This window comes from Anoplophora glabripennis, unplaced genomic scaffold, assembly GCF_000390285.2.
Source record: "Anoplophora glabripennis isolate ALB-LARVAE unplaced genomic scaffold, Agla_2.0 scaffold290, whole genome shotgun sequence".
NCBI classification, from domain to species: domain Eukaryota; kingdom Metazoa; phylum Arthropoda; class Insecta; order Coleoptera; family Cerambycidae; genus Anoplophora; species Anoplophora glabripennis.
In genome coordinates this window covers 375,631-395,930 of record NW_019416372.1, presented here as the reverse complement: position 1 = coordinate 395,930, position 20,300 = coordinate 375,631, and the positions used below count along the sequence as shown (strand labels likewise).

Sequence of the window (20,300 nt, the reverse complement as noted above, 5' to 3'; positions counted from 1 at the left end):
TTTTTTTTAAAGAAGCGTCTTTCCAAGAAGTTTTAAAACCTATTTTAAAAAATTTGATTAGGTTGAATATTCACAAAGTTATTCTAATTGTTTACAAGTACAAAAATTCGACTAATGTTTAAATAAGCGCCAGAGCTCTCCTAATTGACGGATTCGAACTTTTCAAAAAGCATTTGAAAGCTTGAGAGCCCTTCTATATGTGATTAAATTTTCAAGTATCTAAGGGCCTTGGTTTTTGCTGTGCAAAATTTTGAAAATTCGCATTTTATTTTTCAAAATCTGGATTGCAAAATTATTATGCAAAATCTATCTAACCGATTTTGATGAAATTTGGTGTGATGATTCTACATAACATGAAGTTTTCTTGAGCCAAGTATAAAGGTTCTGTACCCAATTTAAAGACCCCAAAAAAATTCCTTAAAAAGTAATGTTTTTAAACCGCAATTTTGGCGATTTTTTCGATTTTTACAATAATAATCGTGATTCATTCGATTTGTAACTAGTCATGTTTTGTAAAAAATTTAATTACAAACATTTTTTCCTCTTCCAATTTTGCCTAAAATCAACTCTTGAAAAGATACATAATTAAATAGGAAGAAAAATATGACATTTTTCGAATTTTTTTAACATATTGTGCCGCCAAAAGTTAAGCCAGGTTTTTTTTTAGTGATATTTGGAAGCCAAAAAGTCAAAAATCTCAGTGGATATCGATTCACCCAAATATGGACTTTTTGAAACAGATACCGTCTGGACCGAACGATTTTACGACGACGACATTTTGATTGACTCCAGTCGCAACAGAATTTACTTTTTCAGTGATTCCACCGTTTTATTACTTTAAATCAGGCCCACGCCACGTGACCAAGCAAGTCCAGCAACCTTTTTATAAACTACAATGAAGTTTCTGCTAGCGTTAGTGTTTCGGCCAACGAAATTCGCGTAATAAGACCGGAAGAACGTAATATAACCAGTATGCAGATTCTTTATCTCTTCGGATATATATGTACAAAAAAAAAACAACGATTCCGAGATACACTTACGCACGGCGTCGCCCCGTTTCCCAGAAACAATAACAATTATTGCGACAACAGGAAATATTACGAATAGTTAAACTTTCACATGACATTAGAAAATGATTCATCCGCCAACAATTTTCCCAACGCGCTCTTTTAGACGCGATCCACGACACTCCAACGGTGGCTATATTTAAATCGCCTGCCTTATATATAGTGCGTTTCGGGTCAGGCGTCTACATAGTTCGACGCAGACGTAACCGCCCCAGGACCGGACCTAACAGTTTTGGCTTAATGTTACAACAAACTGTGCCTAGTCCCTTAGAAGAAAGACAGAAAACGCAAGAGTTTTGAGCTATCAGTACAAAAGTTACGCCGATACGTCTCACGTCATATCCGAAGGAATAATAGTAATTTCGGAAAAAAAATGTTGCCCCTGATCAAGTGTCCTTCTTATGTATAGGGTGTCCCTACGGCATTCTAAAGAGGGAGCCTTGTACTTTTAGATTCAATGTATTAGTTTTTTGAAAAACAATAGATGGCCTTACTACATAACCTCAAATATGACGAAAAACAGTGATTTTTGCACTTTTAGGGTAGGATATCTCAAAAACCTGACGTGATAGAGCAATTCTGCTGCCATATTCGGATTTAGCGCACCTAAATCCTTCGGAAATGTATATTCAAGTTTCTGCTCCAAAAAAATTTTTGTTAGTCTGTTATCTAATTTTTATGAACATTTTTTTTGCTGAAATCTTTTTTCTATCACCTCGCCTTAAAAAGTTACAGTAACAAACATTATACAAAAATGTATTCTATTGTATTGGAACTAGTCATGACTTGATCAGCATTACTGTGAAAAACAGTCGCTGTAACTCCTGTCACAAATTTGTTTACATATTAGTTGCTTTGTTCTTCTTAAAAAAAGGTCACTCCGCGAAGAAAAATAGAACAATACACATAATGACGGTTAAATAAGACAACGAAATATAGAAAATATTAAACAATTTAAATTGTAACTAATAAATATAACAATAACTAATAACAAAACACAAAACAAAATATAAATTTATGATTATTACTTTAAATGTAAGCATTTATCCAATATTTTCCTAAGTTCGCTTGTAGCTTTAAACAGCGTTTCTCTTGAAAGTTTCACACAAACATGTCGAATCTTTTGCTTTAAATGCTCCAAACTTCTCGTGGGTGTCTTATCTACTTGATTTTTTAATATTCCCCATAAAAAATAGTCTAGGGGTGTTAAGTCTGGAGATTTTGATTTAGGAGATTTTCAAGCGGTGCTGGAAGCTCCTCTTGCAGAAACTAAATAGCTATTCATAAAAGTGTGGGCCAATTAAATACCACACCAAACATTTATTCCATAATGACCCTGATTTTGAATGGGATTAACATAGTGTGGATTTTCAATTGGCCCAGTAACGTTCGTTTCTTTTATTTGACTTGCCATTATTTATAAAACGACTCTCATCGGTCCAAAGAATGTGTTGTAAGAGTGTATTATCTATTTCCAAATTAAGCATTATTTGGGCTACATAATTAAGTATTTTGTCGGCATGTACATCAGATAAATGCTACAAGTTATTTAGCCTATAGTCATGGTACTCATGGTAACTAATGGAGCTCAAAATTATTTGCACTTTTTAAATTTAATGCAATAGTGGTCTGTCATATAGAATTTCTAGGATTTTCCTCAAAATATTGTAATACCCTAGCTACGGTAATTGTCGTTATACACTGATTTTGAATTTCCCTTTTCTTGATGAAAATGCATTTTTGTTAGCACGCAAATATTTTTGGATTAACAGCTTGGCGCTCTGGATATCTCTCATGATATAAGTTACAGCTGGCATTTTTTTAACATTCACCCTATATTAAAATCATTTCAACTTTTTCATTATTTGTGAACATTTTTTTATTTTCAGCATACACTTACTTATCATGCAAAAAATAGCGTTTGACAGAAACTAATATGTAAACAGACTTGTGGCATCAGTTTTAGCCACTGTTTTCACAGCAATGTTGATCAAGTCGTGACTAATTCCAATACAATAGGATATAACGAGCGTTCAAATAAAAACTTGGTCGAAGTTGGCTCCGACACATTGGACGTAGGGCGTAGCCTTACAGCGACCAACTTAACCTCATTTCTCAACGAGCTGTATAGCAGCTGTCAGTTTCAATAACAAAGCGACGATACAGCGCTTTGACAGATGACGTTTAAGTTCATTTGTTATACGCTACGCCCTACGTCCAAATTTTCAGAACCAACTTGACCACGTTTTTATTTGAACGCTCGTTATTTTTGTATAATATTTGTTATTGTAATTTTTTAAGAAGAGATAGAGAAAAAATTTCTATACAAAAAATGTTAATAAAAAATTGATAATTTTAGTCGTTATAAAAAATGGGTGTTCGTGAAAAAAAAAATGATGACGTCATTTTTTTTATTCGAATTTTGAAAAAAAAAGTGCAAAACGGACCTTAGTGAGTTCCGATCCACGCCAGCTAATTGCTGAAAATGGCAAAAAATCATTCGAGAGTGAGAAAATGTATAAAGAGGTATTCTAGATTGGATCGATTCGAATTTGAATCTAATGTCTGTTGAGCCTCATTACCCAAAAACTTTGCAAAAATCGCGAAATATTGCAAAGAAAATGGAAATCGTGACTCTCAAAAAATCTTGAATAAATGTCATGGATATGAATTACTTCCAAATAAATTCCACTGACTTGAACCAGACTTTCTTTGATGTTGCTCTTACACCTTTCTTTTTTTGTAGCGAACTCTTTTCTCTTGGAATAATAACTCTTTCTCTTCTGTCTATTCTTTCCTTCTTTAGTGTCCAATCCTATCTGCCATCACGTCGACATCCCACCTTCCTTGGTATCGATTCCCCATTGCACTTATATCTTGATGGAATCTTTCTCCTTGTTCCTCACTGTAGTCGATTACTCGAAATTTTGGGGTGGTTGAGCTAAACGGACTTCAGATTCGGATTTAGCACGTCAGTCAAATCATAGGTGCGGTGTAGACGCTTGAATTGCGAACAGCTGTATATTTAATAAAGTCCGGCCGCCCGTTTCGAAAATTTATAATTGCCGGCATACGCCCGCCGTACGTGACAGTTTTATCGAAGTGAGGAATTTTTCCAGTTGCTGACGTCGCCCTGTTGCGTTGGTGCCTGCGAATGGCAAATCAGGCTCGTATCGCGTTGGCCATGCAAACGACTGAAAGTCCCGGCGACGCCCGGGCGGCATCTCCTTCCTCTGTAACGGCAATTTCGAAATTCTTGAAGATCTTTGGCAATTAACTCGAAAAAACAAAATGTTCATTCGGTTCTTCTCTTGTCAACACTGTATGCAAGAATTAGGTAATATTTCATTCATAAAACACTGTAAACGCTGAAAAAGAGAAAAAATTCTGAGGATTTTCAATATTAAAATTATTGTAGAACCATCCAGTAGGCCTCGGACTATGACTATGACTAGGGCGGTCAAGGTGATGTCACAGCGGAAGCGTAATTATTCTTCAGCGATCATTTTGCTCGACTATGTCGATTGTCGATATACTGTATTAAAAATGGCGTAACCCAAGCGTTAGACGAAGTAGATTAAGCTTGGATAGTCGTTCTCTTAATGTAACAATAAAGAAATATATACTGTAAGCAGGAAATGTTGATGTTGAAAATTTGGATTAAAACTTATCGTTTTTCATTGTTTGTTAGTAGCATGTGTTGAATATAAAATATGGATATAAATAATTCAGCGCTTGCGATGTGTCTAGTGGGCAGTGATTGTTTCATTTAACAGAGCAGTTGAATGTAGTGTAGATAATTACGGAAATCTGGGGGGGGGGGGTGAAAGCCAACACTGTTGCCAACGAAGAAAAAAGACAGCTGACAGTTCAGGATTATAAAAAAAAAGGAACAACGCGTTCTCATTGTTGAACAATATTTTGAAAATAATGGTTTGGCAGCTGCAGTTTTCATCAATTGTGAAGAGATTAATTGAAAAATTCAGGGAGACTGGATCAATTGGTGATTTTAAACACTTCCTTCAACACGGAACATTGAAGCAGTTCGAGAGAGTGTTGCTGAGAATAGAAGAAAAATCAATTCCACACCGTGGTCAAAAAATAGACATTTGGAGAAGGTCGTTGCAGTGTATTCTCACTAAACATTTGCATCTTCATGCTTACACAGTTCAATTGAGTCAAAGACATTTTTTGTGGCACAAGTGGATGTTGATTTTTCGAACAAAATCATCTTCATCTTGATGGCTTCGATAATCGACAAGATTGTCGGATTTGGGGTTCAGAAAACCTGCGCGTGATTGTTGAGAAACAAAAACATGTCTGTTTAGTGCGAATTTTGGACTGGAGACCTACAGCCCGAGAAACAATTCATTTACTGCACGAGTCATTTCCTGGTCGTGTAATTTCCCGTTTTGATGATCAGAATTGGCCGCCCAGATTATACGATTTTTTTCTTTGGAGTTTTTTTGAGATCTAAGCTTTATGCCAACAAGCCCACGACCACCCACGCCTTAAAAAAGGAAATTCAGCGCTGTATCAACGAAATTCAGCCGCATACATAACACTATGCCGTATACTTTATGAATCCATAAAAAATTTACAATTTTTAGTAAAATTTCTATAAAAATCACTGCCCCATCTAGTTATCCTGGAGCAGTGTTCCAAAACTGGTTCCGTTGCATTTCGCTCTCCTTTATTTTTTATTAACGTGTCGACGTGCCCGTCCTCGCATTCGGCGGCTTTCACGAGGGGGGCCCTCGGCTGCGAGTAAAAAAATGCTTTCCGTTCCAAAAAGTCAACCGGCGTGTATTTTTAGCCAATGAAAACGTTCCGGTACCCGCTCCTTAGTCTATTCCAGGTATATTATTTATACACCTTGAGACGAAAACTAGAGTTTGTCGAACCCTAACGATTTTGGTCGGAAATAAAATAAACCCCTGCAGACAAAACAAGCGTTTTGTTATGATACGGGTTACGTGTGGAGAACGGATGGTGTGAAGCTGTACCTGGATCGCGTACAGGGTGTCACAAAGTTCCCTTCACGTGTTTTTTTTTTACCTGTTGGCTTCCGAGTCAAGCTTGTAGACAGAAAATAAATTTGTGATAAATAAAAATGGTTAATTTAGTAACAAATTTTTACTATATACATCGGCATATTTCTGTGAATTATAATTTATTTACGTTAACAACAAAATCTGCCCATACAACATGAAAACAACAACCCCTGGATAGGAGCAAGCCAAATAATTATGAAAAAAACTAAAATGTTTTCTGCAAAAACTGATTAAACGCCTACAAACATTCTATTAAACTATTAAGGAGTAAAAATTTAATTTGCCTACACGGTTATTATTATTCATTACTCACAAACTTGTATTCAAAATTTGTCGCTGACGTTTCAAATTTTTCGCGAACAAAATTGGATGACTCAGTATTTCCTTGAACTAAATTTATATTCAGTCATAATAAAATAGTAGGGCCCAGTCATTTTTTTTTCTCTCCTACGAAAAAGCCCTGCAATCATTCAGGGAAAACGCGTCGGTAAGGATGAATCACGGAATTTTTTTAATATGACTGAGCGTCGTAGCATTTATTATCGATTAATTATGTCCCGTATTAGTCATGATTAAACTGCAAATATTTGTGTCCCCGAGATGATTTTCATATTCTTTTTTTTATGGGAAAGCGCAAATAAAATATACTATTTTCATTTGGTACGTAAGGCCCTTAAAAATTGTTTGTATTGTCCCCAGATAATTAAAAATTTAAATTTGGATGATTTGGAAATTGGAACAGCATTTAATTCCAAATATAATTGAAGTAATTTTTTTTAATTTAAAATAACTAAAACTACATATTCGTTTCACGAAAAAGATATATAGGAAATTTTTGTTCGAAATTTTATATACCCTGCAGCCAAAGGAAGTTAAAGAAATACCATTGGCGTAGATATTCCACATTTTCGTGGGATTTGTGTTCATCAGAAAATAAAAAATTGTATAAATTAGATAAACGCATTTATTTTTATTTTTTTTTGTAGAAAAAACGTCATATTTTGAACAAACTTGTCGAATTTGGCACTAAAAGCAAAGCGTTATCTCTATTTAAATCATACCTGAATAATAGAGTGGAATTTGTTCCATATAATGTGTTTGTATCATACAACTACTTTGCAACTTCGGGAGTCCCTCAGGGCTCACACCTTGGGCCTTTATTATTTCTCATTTTCATTTACGACATTTGAAAGTAGTTGATCGTAATAAGCTGTTATTTGCCGATGTTATGAAAATCCTTACACCAATTTGTTCCAGTGTTTGTCGTTGTCGTGTGGTTATTTCCACAACTTCCAAGGGTTAATAAGGGACATAATCTCGAGGGTAATAAATCGACTTGTTCGAATTTGAGGTCGATCCCGCTCGCATCCGCTCGCCGGGGCGAGTCCGGCTCTGTCGGTGGCAGAAGAAACGGGATGCGTTCCGTCTTGGATTACCCGGCAGGCCGGCGTTCTATTCTGGGGCGCGATGAACTTCCGGTGCAGGGCAGGCCGGAAGCGTAGCACGTGGACGGGGCCCCCCCGCGAACACGCACTCAGACGGCCGCGAATGCACGTATAAATATAGCCCAGACACCCCTCTGTAAGGCGGAGGCGTTCCATTTCGGGGTCTTTACGGTGTCCGCGGGAGCAGAAGTTGACGGTCGTGCCATCGGCAGGCGAAAAGCGGAAGGACGGATTCAATTCGGCCCGTCTAAAGAGCGAATTCGACAGAGTGGCGTGCGATCCGCCTTAAAAGCGCCATCTATTTTTTGCAGAAAAAATGCGTAAACATTTTCATTAAAAATACCCATTTCTGCCTTGTTTATTTTGTACAAAAAAAAAAGATCAGTGCTGAATGATTATGTTTCTCGATGTGTCAGTTTCCAGCATAGGCGTTTCCTTTCGTGTCTTAGTCAAATTTTTCCTTGTAGTTACTATTCGCTTTTCCTTTCAAGACAATTGCTCGTAGGCATCCCATCCCTTCTTGCATTGGAATGTGCCGAGTTGTTGAAAAGTTACCAGGGGTTCACTAAAAATATATCATCTCGTCCCACATTTCAATCCAGGTGATGCAGCCCCCGAAAGTAGTTCTGTTGCCACATGTAGCTTCAGGCAGGGGTGACGGATTTTATCTTGTAATCCACTTCTATGCCACGGCTTATTGTGGTATGTGCCTCTCTCTTATACTGTGGCCAAAAAGGTCGAAAGGTTCCGTTCCGTTGTGACAGAAGCGCATATTAAACCGTTTTTATTTTAGAATCGGTTCCGTTTCCGTTATCGGAATCGGCTCTCACCTTATCCGGTGGGAATTTCTGCTGCATTTCCTGCTACCGTAACGCGACGTTTCTTTTCCTGTTCTCAGATATGTGCCCGACTGATAATTACCCATTATCTTGATTAAAATTAATAACTTGATAACATCTCAAGTTGGTAGATTTATGTTTTTTTCTGAATTGATGTTTTTTAAGAGAGCTGTCTTTGGTTTTAAGGTTATTAGCCATTCTCGACGCCACCTAGCGGCGAATACTACAATTATCGCGAACTACAACACGAACAATTAACTACGAACAATTATCCAAGGCTTTGTTTAGGTCACAAGGTTATGAAGTTTGTTGTTATGTTTTGCTTCACTTGTGCACCTACTAGATAGAGTTGAATCCAAAAATAAAACTATAATTGTCGGGTGAATGTAATAAACGCAATTGTAGTACTGTTCTTCAAAGTACAAACTTTATTTAGAACTGTCGATCACGAGGTGATTGTGGCGCCCTTTTCAAGGTCACGAGCTTTAATTTCTTCTCCGTTTTAATTCTTGGCGATGTATTGAACTAAAAAAAAAATACGGGGTTGTATGTCCCATTGCTCTCGACGTGTCGCATTCGGCGCCATCGAGTCATCACTCGATTTTAGCCCTCGCGCGTTAATTGCATCCAGAAATAGGCCGCGCTCACATTCTTATCTTCGCGAACATCTGTGCCAAACTGCGGCGTTGTTTATTGCTCTCTTGGACGCGTCGTACGGGGAGAATGGTCTCGTTTACTATAAATTATTGCGCGTATTTGTTTACGATAACAAAATTTCTTGCGCTTCCCGTTTAAAGCGCCCTCTAGTCGAATCTCGTTTTCGTCATTGGCCGTTAGATGGCGACCGGACCGGATATACTTTTTGTATATTTTCTATATTACATACTCGATCATTTCCTCCCTTTTGTTATCAATTTTAGGACGATAAAAAATCGTTATTAGTATATTTATGTTACGCGCGTCACAAAACTCATCCTTACTGTTAATTACGCCCAAAAATTAATAAAATAGAGAATAAACCTTTAATTGAACATTAAAGGTAAATACTTTACGTTGGCAAAAAGCAAATCGATGTATTTTATTTCTTAATTATTCGCCCAGCTAGAAAATTATGTCTTGTAGAATCATTTTAAGGTCGGCAAGTGTTCGGGTGTCCTTGGAACCGCGTTGTTGTATTGTTTGTTATTCGTCGGCCGGCTGGATCTGTCCACCGAGAGAGAGAAGACTCTTTCAAAGGTGCCATCTAGCCGGAGAGGTCGGGTCGTTCGAAAAAAACAAACAGACCTCAAAGATTTTTTTCTCGGGGTTCCGGACGAACGTTCTTTGATATTTCTCGGATTTCCGTTCTAGGAATTCCCTAATTTGCAAAATTTCCCACCGCATTTGTGAGCCGCCACACTTATATCGTTCTGACCGCAGGTCGGAATCGCATTTTGTGTTTTTGAATGGCGGCAACGCCGTTCGCATCAAAAATAGACGAGTGGCAACGCCTTTTTCCGAAACACGTTGATAATAGTATGAATTAGCGCGCGAATTGCACGTTCTTTGTGGCATGTCTCCGCTTTTATCCTTTCCTGTGACACGGCAAAGATCACTGCAAATCGGAAAATGTGTCAAGGTGCGCTTTAATCTGGTAAAGGGCCGGAAGCATGTGAAGCGTAGGAGCATTGGGAAAACGGAGGTCGCTTCCCTATTGATCGCCCATTCCGATGCCAGAAAAGGCATTAGCCCCTTGCGGAGGTACTTTCGCGTTAGACTTTTCGGTACGAACCCGTTTTTAAAATTCCCATAATACAAAATGTTTTGCGTGACGTGTAATAATTATAATAAAAATAATTTTTATCTAGTTGTAATGCGGCGCAATGTATAAAAATATAATCTAATACTCGGAATCGAATTAAAAAGTTTATATTTATTGTCGATTGGCCCTGGGCCTCCTCTACTCGCTACCTAACCAGAATTAAAAGAACGTAATATTTTCAGTTTGAGATACGCAGCGGCAAACTGTTGTAGGACGCTCCAGACATTGGGCGGTGCTGCGCGAAGTTGAATGAAACGGTATGGGTATGAAGCGCGCGTACTACAGAGCGTTCAACGATCTCTACTTGCCGCCGCGACCGAAGTGCCTCTCGCGGCGATGCCACTAAGTAAGTGGATTCAGCATGGCTGTGGGAACGCTTCGTGTTTCCTCTTATTATTTTCCTTTGGAATTAAAGAAAAAATGCGTCGATTTTATTTATAACCAGTGATTAAATGTTAATTGGTGTCCCGGGGAAGTGGTGCAGTGTTTTATAATGTGATTTTCTCGGTATGTTGCGTAAATTTTTATGAAGCGTTTCCGGTTAACCTGCAAGAATATTTTGGGCTCAAATCAAAATGGTGGGCAAAACCGCGTGCTTCTACGTTTGCCGCTTTTTTTTCTTATTGCCTTTTAGAAGGTTATAAAAACATCGTTAACCTCGATAGGTTTATTGTAAACAGAAATTAATCGCATTATTGTTTTATTTTAAATTGTTTTTAATGCGATACTATATTTCATTATCATTTCTTTCTTGCAGACTTGATGCTCCGTGCCGACTTACTGGAACAAATTCCACACATTGCGGCACAAGCCATGGAATGCTCAACTAGAGTAAGTGCGCTGCAGGATGTTGTTAGTGAATACCTCATACCGTTGGTGGTCCGAAACTTAGGATCTACCGACACTGCTGTCGATAGGGCAGCCCATGCCACACTCATTCGTTTAATCGAAGAAGATTATATAACGAAACAGCAAGCCGAGATACGAGTATGCCCTTCTATCTTGGCACTCTCTAAAGTGGAGTCCATAGCCGATATTAATACAGGAGCTGTCACGGTAAGTGTCTGCGAATTACAAGCTCAGATATAACGAATACTGTGTAGTATTTCGAAATAATAACTTGGATTGAAACTTTGGATTTAGTATATTGATTGATAAAACTTTCCATTACGAGTTGTGGCGGTGACTTCTTGAAAGACATGGGTAGTGAGATGTTCAACTTCTTCGTTGTCTCACTACCTTGTCTTTCATGGAGCTATTGCCGTTGTCACCATGTGGATTATTTTTACTAGCGGTACGAACAAAGGTTTGCCGTTACCCATCAGAGTTGGCAGTTTTAGATTCCACTTTTCTATCACAGCCAGCTTTGATGAGCAACGTTGAACTCAAGGCCAACTACATCCGAAACGCCGCAACGGGATCCCCCTCAAGCTGCGCCTTTGACCTATTCATCAACTTGGTTGTGAATTCTTTCGTTTGAATAAGATATCACAGCCACTTTGATGAGCTAGGTTGTGGGCCGAACCATCAATGAAGAAAGTTGCCGAGACGAAATTCTGTGTCCATCGATAGGTTCACGTCGTAGCGCGTCAACTTGGCTGTGGGACCTTTTACCTTACGGGTATCACAGCCATTTTGACGAGTTGTGCCGTGGACGCAGCCACCGCCGCAGGATGCAAGTACCTCTCCGATACGTCAAGGTGCAGTCTAGATGCGGTGCCGCTCGTCAAGTGGTTGTGAAACGGATGTTCAACTCGTATCACAGCCAGCTTTGATGAGCGATGCAACATTCACATTGTCGTCGACGAAGGAGTGCCTTTCTCCCGTTATTTTTTTTTTTTTTTTTAGGATGTCCAGGCTTCATCCTGTGGAATTTCTGTGCGTTCGCCCTCATCAACTGGATGTGAAATGTTATTTTATTCATATCACAGCCAGCTTTGATGAGCGTGAGAGCGCAGGGTAGTCAGCGAGGGACGTCGAGGTATATATTTTTAGATGAAAATTTGGTTTTGAACTGTGGCATTTTATATTATGGCAAAATTTATTAGCGAACGTGTATAATTTATAAAATTATATATTTTTTTATTATGGTACGTAAAAGTTATTCCAGACTGCAGTTACAAGTTAATTAAAAAATATAAATATTTCTATTCTATGATTTTGGAAATCTGTTTCCTTGGAATTAATTGGAAAATAAATTTCTCACGTGGTTTTTTTTCGTGGATGCCAAAATGCTTGCAAAATCAGCCCCGGAATATGTTTCTATTACTCTTTTTTTATTTGATTGGGTCACAAAAAAAAATTAATAACAGCCAAAAAATCAATTGTTTTATAAATCTAGTTTTGCCTAAAGGAAAATATCTCGTACTGAGAAAGTTGATAATTTTTCACGACACAATAGTCACTATAAAAAAATTTCACAGCTTACATTTCAAAAAACCTTTTTTTCAGTATCAAAACTTGCTCGAATCGACAAAAGTCAAATGTGAATTTCCTTGTCTCATTTATCTACATTGAATAGTGACATATCATATATTTTCTATTTTCTCATCATTTGCCGAGTGTTAAAAATAGTTTCTGCCAAGTATAGGGTTAAAATCCGCTAGAATAGATGTGAAACCTCTAAAATTTTTATTTTTAGAAAAAATTCTTGATACGAAAAAGTTATATACAGGGTGTATCATAATTCGTAGCGCAAATTGAAACGGCTGTAAGTACACGATAAACGCCTCATTTTCAAGATATTGGGTGTCATAAAAAAGAATTTTGTGTCCAGTTTTTTGACGATTTATCGGAATCCGCTTGAAATCCAAAACAAATTTTTTACATATATTACCATTAAATTGATACTTTTGAGCTCTAATTCAATTTTTATTCATATGTCAGTGGCATAGATTTTAGGATTGCGTGAAGTTCTTTTGCTCCTAATTTTTACGCCTCTGTGAAACATGTCATTTTGAAAGCCTATTTTAAATGGCCAATTTACATGAATATTCATCAAAAGCTGTAACGTGAATCGTTTTCAAGATAAATGGCTCTTTTTGTGATGGAAAACTTGAAAGTGGCAACATGATATAAAAATTATTTCAAAACTAAACAAATAAATAAAAATCACAACAGTTGCTGAAAATGGTCTCCTTCTATGGTAATGCAGGCCTCCAACCTTTGAAAAAGTGCATGTGGAAAATAAGGAAATGAAATAATTTTCTTTGCATTTTACGTGTTATTTGTGCATTATAAAAAAATATTTGTCATAGAGAAAAATCAAAAAATACCTGCTACAAATTGTTAAAAGTTTTAAAAAGAGTGACCGCAAAATCTGCCTGTTTTTGAGACTTTGACAAAGGCGACAGGAAAAATCCTAAAAATATTCTAAAAATATCCAAAAACTCATGGAAAATGAAAATGAGCATCAATTTCAGTTTTTCGAAAATCACCCTTATTTAGGGGTTAAAAAGACAAAAAAAAGTGAACAAATTAAGAATCATCAACAGTTGTAAAACCCCAAATATTTCTATGTCATCAAAATAATATTATGATCGTGAAAATATCTAATTTCGTATTTGATACGGTCTTGTCCGGATTGAAAATCAACCCTTAATATCCCTAAAGGGGTATATACTTGTGTATAAATTATTCTGTTGAATGTATTTCGAAACATTATTTTTTTCATGCATTATAATTATTTTATGTACTTTGAAGCCGATGGTTGAACTTAGGGGTGGTTTTACCCTCATGTAGGGGTATTTTCCTTCGGATCTAGTGATTCTGGGTTATTAACGGTTCAATTATCACGTATAAAAGAAAAAAAATTGTCACTTTTATTATATTTTTTGCATTTTTACGCGTTTAGGGGATGATTTCACCCCTTTAGGGATATTATGGGTTGATTTTCAATCCGGACAAGACCGTATCAAATACGAAATTAGATATTTTCACGTTCATAATATTATTTTGTTAACAACATAGAAATATTTGAGGTTTTACAACTATTGATGATTCTCAATTTGTTCACTTTTTTTGTCTTTTCAACCCCTAAGAAAGGGTGATTTTCGAAGAACTTAGAGTGACGCTCATTTTCATTTTTCATGACGAGTATTTGGATATTTTTAGAAAATTTTTAGGAAACAGGTGGAAAAATGGCTTTTTTGTGGTCACTCTTTATGTTCTACTACTGTTAATATAAAATCACTAAAAATTATAGACACTTCCGATTGCAAATCGCTTGTAAAAACCTAATTTACCGTTCCTGCATCTTTTACAGACTTCTAAACAAATAAACGCTACAAATTTTTGTTTAATTCTCAACATGTATACCATGAGATAAAAATATATATTGAAACAAAAAAATTTTTGCCATAATACCAAAATTCTTTACCCGATACCACGATAACAACTACTAACGGCTTTCCCCTATCGTTTTGCAGCTGATGAGCAAACTGGCGCCGTTATTAGGACGCGACGTCACCGAAAGGGTATTTCTGAAAAGGTTCTCGGAATTGTGCGCCAGTCACATGTTCTACATAAGGAAAGTCTGCGCCGCACGTTTCGGGGAGTTCTGTACGGTGGTGGGGAAGGACGCTTTCGAGAAAATACTGGTTAGTGCAAAAATAAAAAATATACAAGGCATCCCGGGACTTTGAAAGCCCCCGTTTGGTCGGAGTGGTTCATATAACGCTTTTCTCATTAGTGCGTTTTGCGTTTCTGCGATACAGGGCGTTGAAATTTTTACCTTTGAAGAGGGTTATCTTTAGATCGGTTAAAAATGAAAATATCCAAATTTGTACGTGAATAACGTCGACTATCTTTAGCCGATTTAAAGATAATTGAGAAAAATCTTCAATGTAACAACTTCAACATCTCGTATCTCAGAAAGGCAACATTAATGGTAAAAACGAAGTAACCCTACTATTTTTGAAGTATAAACGGGACATCCTGTATAATAATTTTTTTGAAAAACTATAATTTCGCTGCTCATGGATTGAAAAACTGAATTTTTTATGGAATTATTCACTATCTTAAAAAAAATGTTTGCTTTTACAAATATCAACCGGACCTAGTGTCCGGATTTATGCTCCAGTCGAGTAAAAAAAAATTAAAATTTTTATAACCTGAAACATTGAAGTTTCCAAAAAAAAAAATCTAATTGGTTAGAATTTTGGCACTTTTTCCTGGACTGCCCTGTATATTTACTCAAAACAAATACAAACCAAGATTTTATGGTAATACTCTGCGTTTTTAACACTTTCCAAATTATTTGAAATGGGACTGTTGATAACGTCCAATTTTCAGTTGCCCTGTTACATCACCCTCTGCGAGGACGACATCTGGGGCGTACGGAAGGCTTGCGCCGAGGTCATCATGTACGTGTCCTGCGCCTGTCCGCCAGCGGCGAGGAAGCAGATGCTGGCCCCTGTTTTCGCCAAGCTCCTGCAAGACGACTGTCGCTGGGTCAGGATGTCGGCCTTCCAGACCCTGGGCCCCTTTATATCTACCTTTGCCGATCCCTCCATAACGAACGTCGGATATAACAAAGGCGGGGACTTGATATTAGTCAGCGGGGACGGCAGCGAATTACAGTAAGTACTCGGGGAAAGTCACATACATTTAAAAAAAAAAAATGTATAATTCGTTGTTTAGCATGAACTCTTCGATCATGAACAAGTGGAAGATGGATAGGACCTGCGACGTAGACCTGAAATCTCTGATGGGTTTCAGTTGCGGCGAGAAGGAGAAGGCGGAAACGTTTACGGTTCCGAAGGAGAAGATCGGCGTCTCGGAGGACCCGGTTGCCGAGGACGCCGTCCCTCCGAGCAAGGACGATAAAGACACGATAGTCAACGAATTGGACGAGTTCCTGAAGGAGGTCGTGGAGACCGTCAAGAATACCGTCCTCAGCTGCAGGACGGTGGAGGTGGAGCAGGGCGTCATAGGAGAATGGAAGAGTAAGGGCAGGAGGACGGAGGGAGCGAGCGGCGCGCATGTGATAAACGACAAACCCCAATGTGATAACCTAGCTGAAATAATTAATAGTGAATTGAAAGATGGATTGAGCGATGTTAGCTTAGACGGAAGCGAGAAACGTAGCGGGGATAGTGATATTAGCGAACCTTTATCGAATCGTATAGACGGGAACGGTACGAGTAGCGTCGAAATTAGAGAGCCCGTCGAGGATGGCGATGGCAAAAAGGTAAATTTCGTTCGTAGTGAGAATGATGCTAGAGAAGATGATGATTTGCGTTTATTTAATTCGTATAATTATTGGTACACGAGTCCCGATATGCCCTTAGACCCCAGTATTATTGCAGGCGACCGGTCACCCATGTCGGATAATTGTTTTGGCGATGTGGGGGTAAGTAACGTTGGATTTCTCTTTTTATATTTATTTTGCCGACGCGTGCGTGGCCTTAACAGTTTCGTGTCCGATAAAATTTCTGTTTTCGGTGTCAAAAAAAAAGAAATGTTGAATTTTTACTAGAACTTCCATAAAAATATTTTTTTGTATTGTTTGTGGACCGATTTTTTAAAAGTTTAAAAAAATCTGTATGTATTTTATTTTTAAGGCTACGTACGTATGTTCCACACAAAACTTATTACAGTATTTTTTTAATTTCCGGTGACTTGCTTAAAACATTTTTGGAAACATTAAAACTATCTTTCTCTTGATCATAAATTTCACCGTCATTTTTTCTGCTTTTTTTATAACTCCTTTTTTTATTTCTTACTTGCACATTCAGTAGTACCGAGTCAACCCATAATTTTTGGTAGCTGTAAGTACATTTTTATAGTAGTTTGTAGTTTTCCCTTTTGTTTTTGTCATTTTCCACACGTAAATGTAAGTATTCATCAGTTTCATTCCGTGAAAGACGTTCATACTAACTTGGCAGTCAGAGTTGATGTGTTTGTTCAAAATAAAAAAATCAGAATTTAAATTTTCCCGCCAGAACTGGCGCCCTCTTGTGGCAGATCTTTAGAACTATGTCATGGCGGCCATTTCCTGTTTCAAATCTGATCGGCCATTTTAAGTTTTGCACTCAGTTCAAGCAGCCATGTGGCTTGAGGTGTTTGTTGGATTTTGTGAAATGATTAAAATTGTAAAATTTGGCATTTGTAAGTCTGGAATAGGCTGAATTGTTTTTGAATCGGTAAGTGAATTAAAAAAAGAAGATCGCGATTTTAGTATGAAATTTATAATTAAATTTAAATTAAGGTGAGACTTGAAAAAATTAAAGGTATTCGGGAATTATTTCATTCGTACGTATTATCTAATACTGCGATTATAAAAATTCTAATTAATTTACAAAGTGTAAAAATTTCTCGTTTTATTCAGTTTTGATAACGTCAAAACTTCCGTACACGAGTTGTTGAATATTAGGTCAACCAATAGAGGTTTTTTGAAAAATACTTAGTAAATGAAAACCCAAGTGATTTCCCCAGCAAAGACGTGAACAATTTTTTTTTAAACAAAAACTGCAAAAAAATGACGGTTTTTTTATAATATTACGGAAAATAAAGATGGAATCGTCTTACTCTTTATAGAACTTTTGTAGAGAATAAAAAAACCTATAAAATGGTTTTTCGTACGACCCCATCGGTTCGTTTTTTAAAGAGAAAATCCGGAAAAACCTCTAAAATAGATCTTTTTCAAAAATTTGTAAGTCAATTTTTAAGCTGGAAAAACAATCTTGAGGAAAATGACGGATAATAATATGTAGTTTAATCGTGTGCAAGATGGTTTCTGTTCGATGCATAATTTTTGCACAATTGCACAAAATAAACAAATTAGGGTCTTTTTTTTGCACAGCCTGGCGATTTATCAAAAATCATCTGATATAAATACTGAAAACGGCATGTGAAAGCAGACGACAAAATCTCCAATTTATATATCTGGGATTTTTGCCTGGGTGATGGGAAATTATTAAAAATGTCCTCTGCTCGCTGCTTCTCCCACTACTGAGCGTACTTTCGATCGTTTCCCGTGACTTTCAAGGACATTTTTAATATATTTGCCATCACCCAGGTGAAAATCCCAGATATACAAATTGGAGATTTTGTCGTCTACTTTCAGATGCCGTTTTCAGAATTTATATCGGACCATTTTTGATAAATCGCCACGCTATGCGAAAAAAGTCCCTAATTTGTTTATAATGCAATTGTGCAAAAACTATGCATCAGACAGAAACCGGCTTGCGCAAACTACATATTATCATTTTCTCAAGATTGTTTTTCCAGTTTCAAATTTGACAGTTATGAATTTTTGAAAAAAGGTTTATTTTAGAGGTTTTTCCCGATTTTCTCTGTAAAAAATGAACCGATGGGGTCGCACAAAAACCATTTTATAGGTTTTTTATTCTCTACAAAAGTCCTATAGAAAGACGATGCCATCACTATTTTTCGAGATGTTATAAAAAAAAACGGAAAAAAATGTAATTTTTTTGCAGTTTTTATTTAAAAAAAAATTTTCACTACTTTGCTGGGGAAATCACTTGGGTTTTCATTTACTAAGTATTTTTCAAAAGGTAATACATGAAATTTGCTGTAATATTTAAGCATAAAACAGCCCCTTTTCTCGCTGTATTGGTTTTTGAAAATTTTATTATGTTTTAAAATTTTGTCAAAAAATTTCAGTAATGTATCAAATCCTCAGAATATTTTTCCCATCTCCATATTTTCGAAGGTGCCAAACACGAATCCAAAGTTATTTTTGTTTGGTTCAATCTAGTTTTCGAGAAAATAACAGTTTAAAGGTAATTTTTACGATTCAGGTCTTTTTCGTACGTTTCATATACAACAGAAAAATCTAACTCGATCTAATATCTTATCGGTTTAAGTTTTTTTTTATTAAGAATCAATAAGAACCTACACTGGAAACTTCGAAACAAAGGGGATTGGGGTGGGAGAAATTTGGGATTTAAGTGTTTTCCGCCGTAGTAAATAATCGCCGAATTTATTCCAAATGATGATATTAGACGACGGTCTTCTGACACATACATGAAGCACATCATAACGTCTAACTGATTTAGTCGTTCACTTATTTTTCAACTTGTATTCTCGCCACAGCATGTACTGAATATGTTGCGTTATTTATTTTAGTCGCACCTGGAAGACTTATACTTTACTATCAATCTCAGTGATTCCCTCGAAGACACAAAGACGTTCAATGACGACTCTACCATGTCACTCGAAGATTTCAGCAACACTTGTAGCAGTAAGTATGCCGATGGACTTTTGTAAATTAAAAAAAAAATTTATTTGCGAGGCTTCAGGGTTTGGAGACCGCTTTGATGGTCTTTTAATTTAATCGTTACCTCGCTACACCAACTTGTAACAGGTTTTTTGTTGGGGTGTACCGCGATACACTTCAACGTTTGATTTGTTACAAACAAGCGTATAACTTTAAAATATACCGGAAACGGGTGATTTACTGAGTAAAGATCGGCATAACGGACGTTTTTAGGTACAAAAATAGATGTAGTCGTCCGCAGAGAGCCGGATCAGGACATCGTGCCCCAGCTCCTGATCGACCATTTCATATCGATGACCGACCCCAATCAGGCCATAAACATCGACAATGAAGTGACATACCACTGCGCTTTCTCCTTGCCGGCCGTCGCCCTAACCTTGGGAAGCAACAATTGGCACCTGCTGAAGAACACCGTCGACTGCTTGGCTGGCGACATGCAGTATAAAGTCAGGAGGACGGTCGCCAGTTCCCTTCACGAGCTCGCCTTGATCCTGGGCCCGGAAATAGCGACGAACAACCTGACGCCGCTCTTTGACGGCTTCATAAAGGACCTGGACGAGGTCAGGATAGGCGTGCTGAGACACCTGGCCCACTTCCTGAGACTGATCAGTCCGGCAAAGAGGAACGTGTACCTCCCGAGGCTGGCCGAGTTCCTTCAGACCGACAACGAGTCCAACTGGCGGTTCAGGCAGGAGCTGGCGAAGCAGCTGCTGTTAGCCGTGACGCTGTTCAAGCCCGCCGACACTGCCAAGCACATCGGGGTCATCGCCAGGGATCTGCTGTGCGACAAGGTGGCGGCCGTGCGGCAGGTGGCTTTGTCGTTGGTGAGTTATTTTTATTTTTTAACGAT

The 20,300-nt window shown here is 37.5% G+C and overlaps 1 protein-coding gene across 5 annotated transcripts in view; it reads left to right on the top strand.

Annotated features, from left to right (window-relative positions):
• Window positions 1-20,300, top strand: part of LOC108910829 (serine/threonine-protein phosphatase 4 regulatory subunit 1) — a 115,325-nt gene that overhangs the window by 93,945 nt on the left and 1,080 nt on the right. For 3 of the 5 annotated variants that reach the window (XM_018715570.2, XM_018715569.2, XM_018715571.2), the window contains 6 exons: window positions 10,964-11,262; window positions 14,634-14,804; window positions 15,499-15,785; window positions 15,847-16,558; window positions 19,300-19,414; window positions 19,664-20,274. In XM_018715570.2, the coding sequence (XP_018571086.1) occupies window positions 10,964-11,262; window positions 14,634-14,804; window positions 15,499-15,785; window positions 15,847-16,558; window positions 19,300-19,414; window positions 19,664-20,274 (2,195 nt within the window). Of the gene's footprint in view, window positions 1-10,566; window positions 10,714-10,963; window positions 11,263-14,633; window positions 14,805-15,498; window positions 15,786-15,846; window positions 16,559-19,299; window positions 19,415-19,663; window positions 20,275-20,300 lie in introns of those variants that run through there. The other 2 variants (XM_018715573.2, XM_018715572.2) reach the window with 2 other exon arrangements.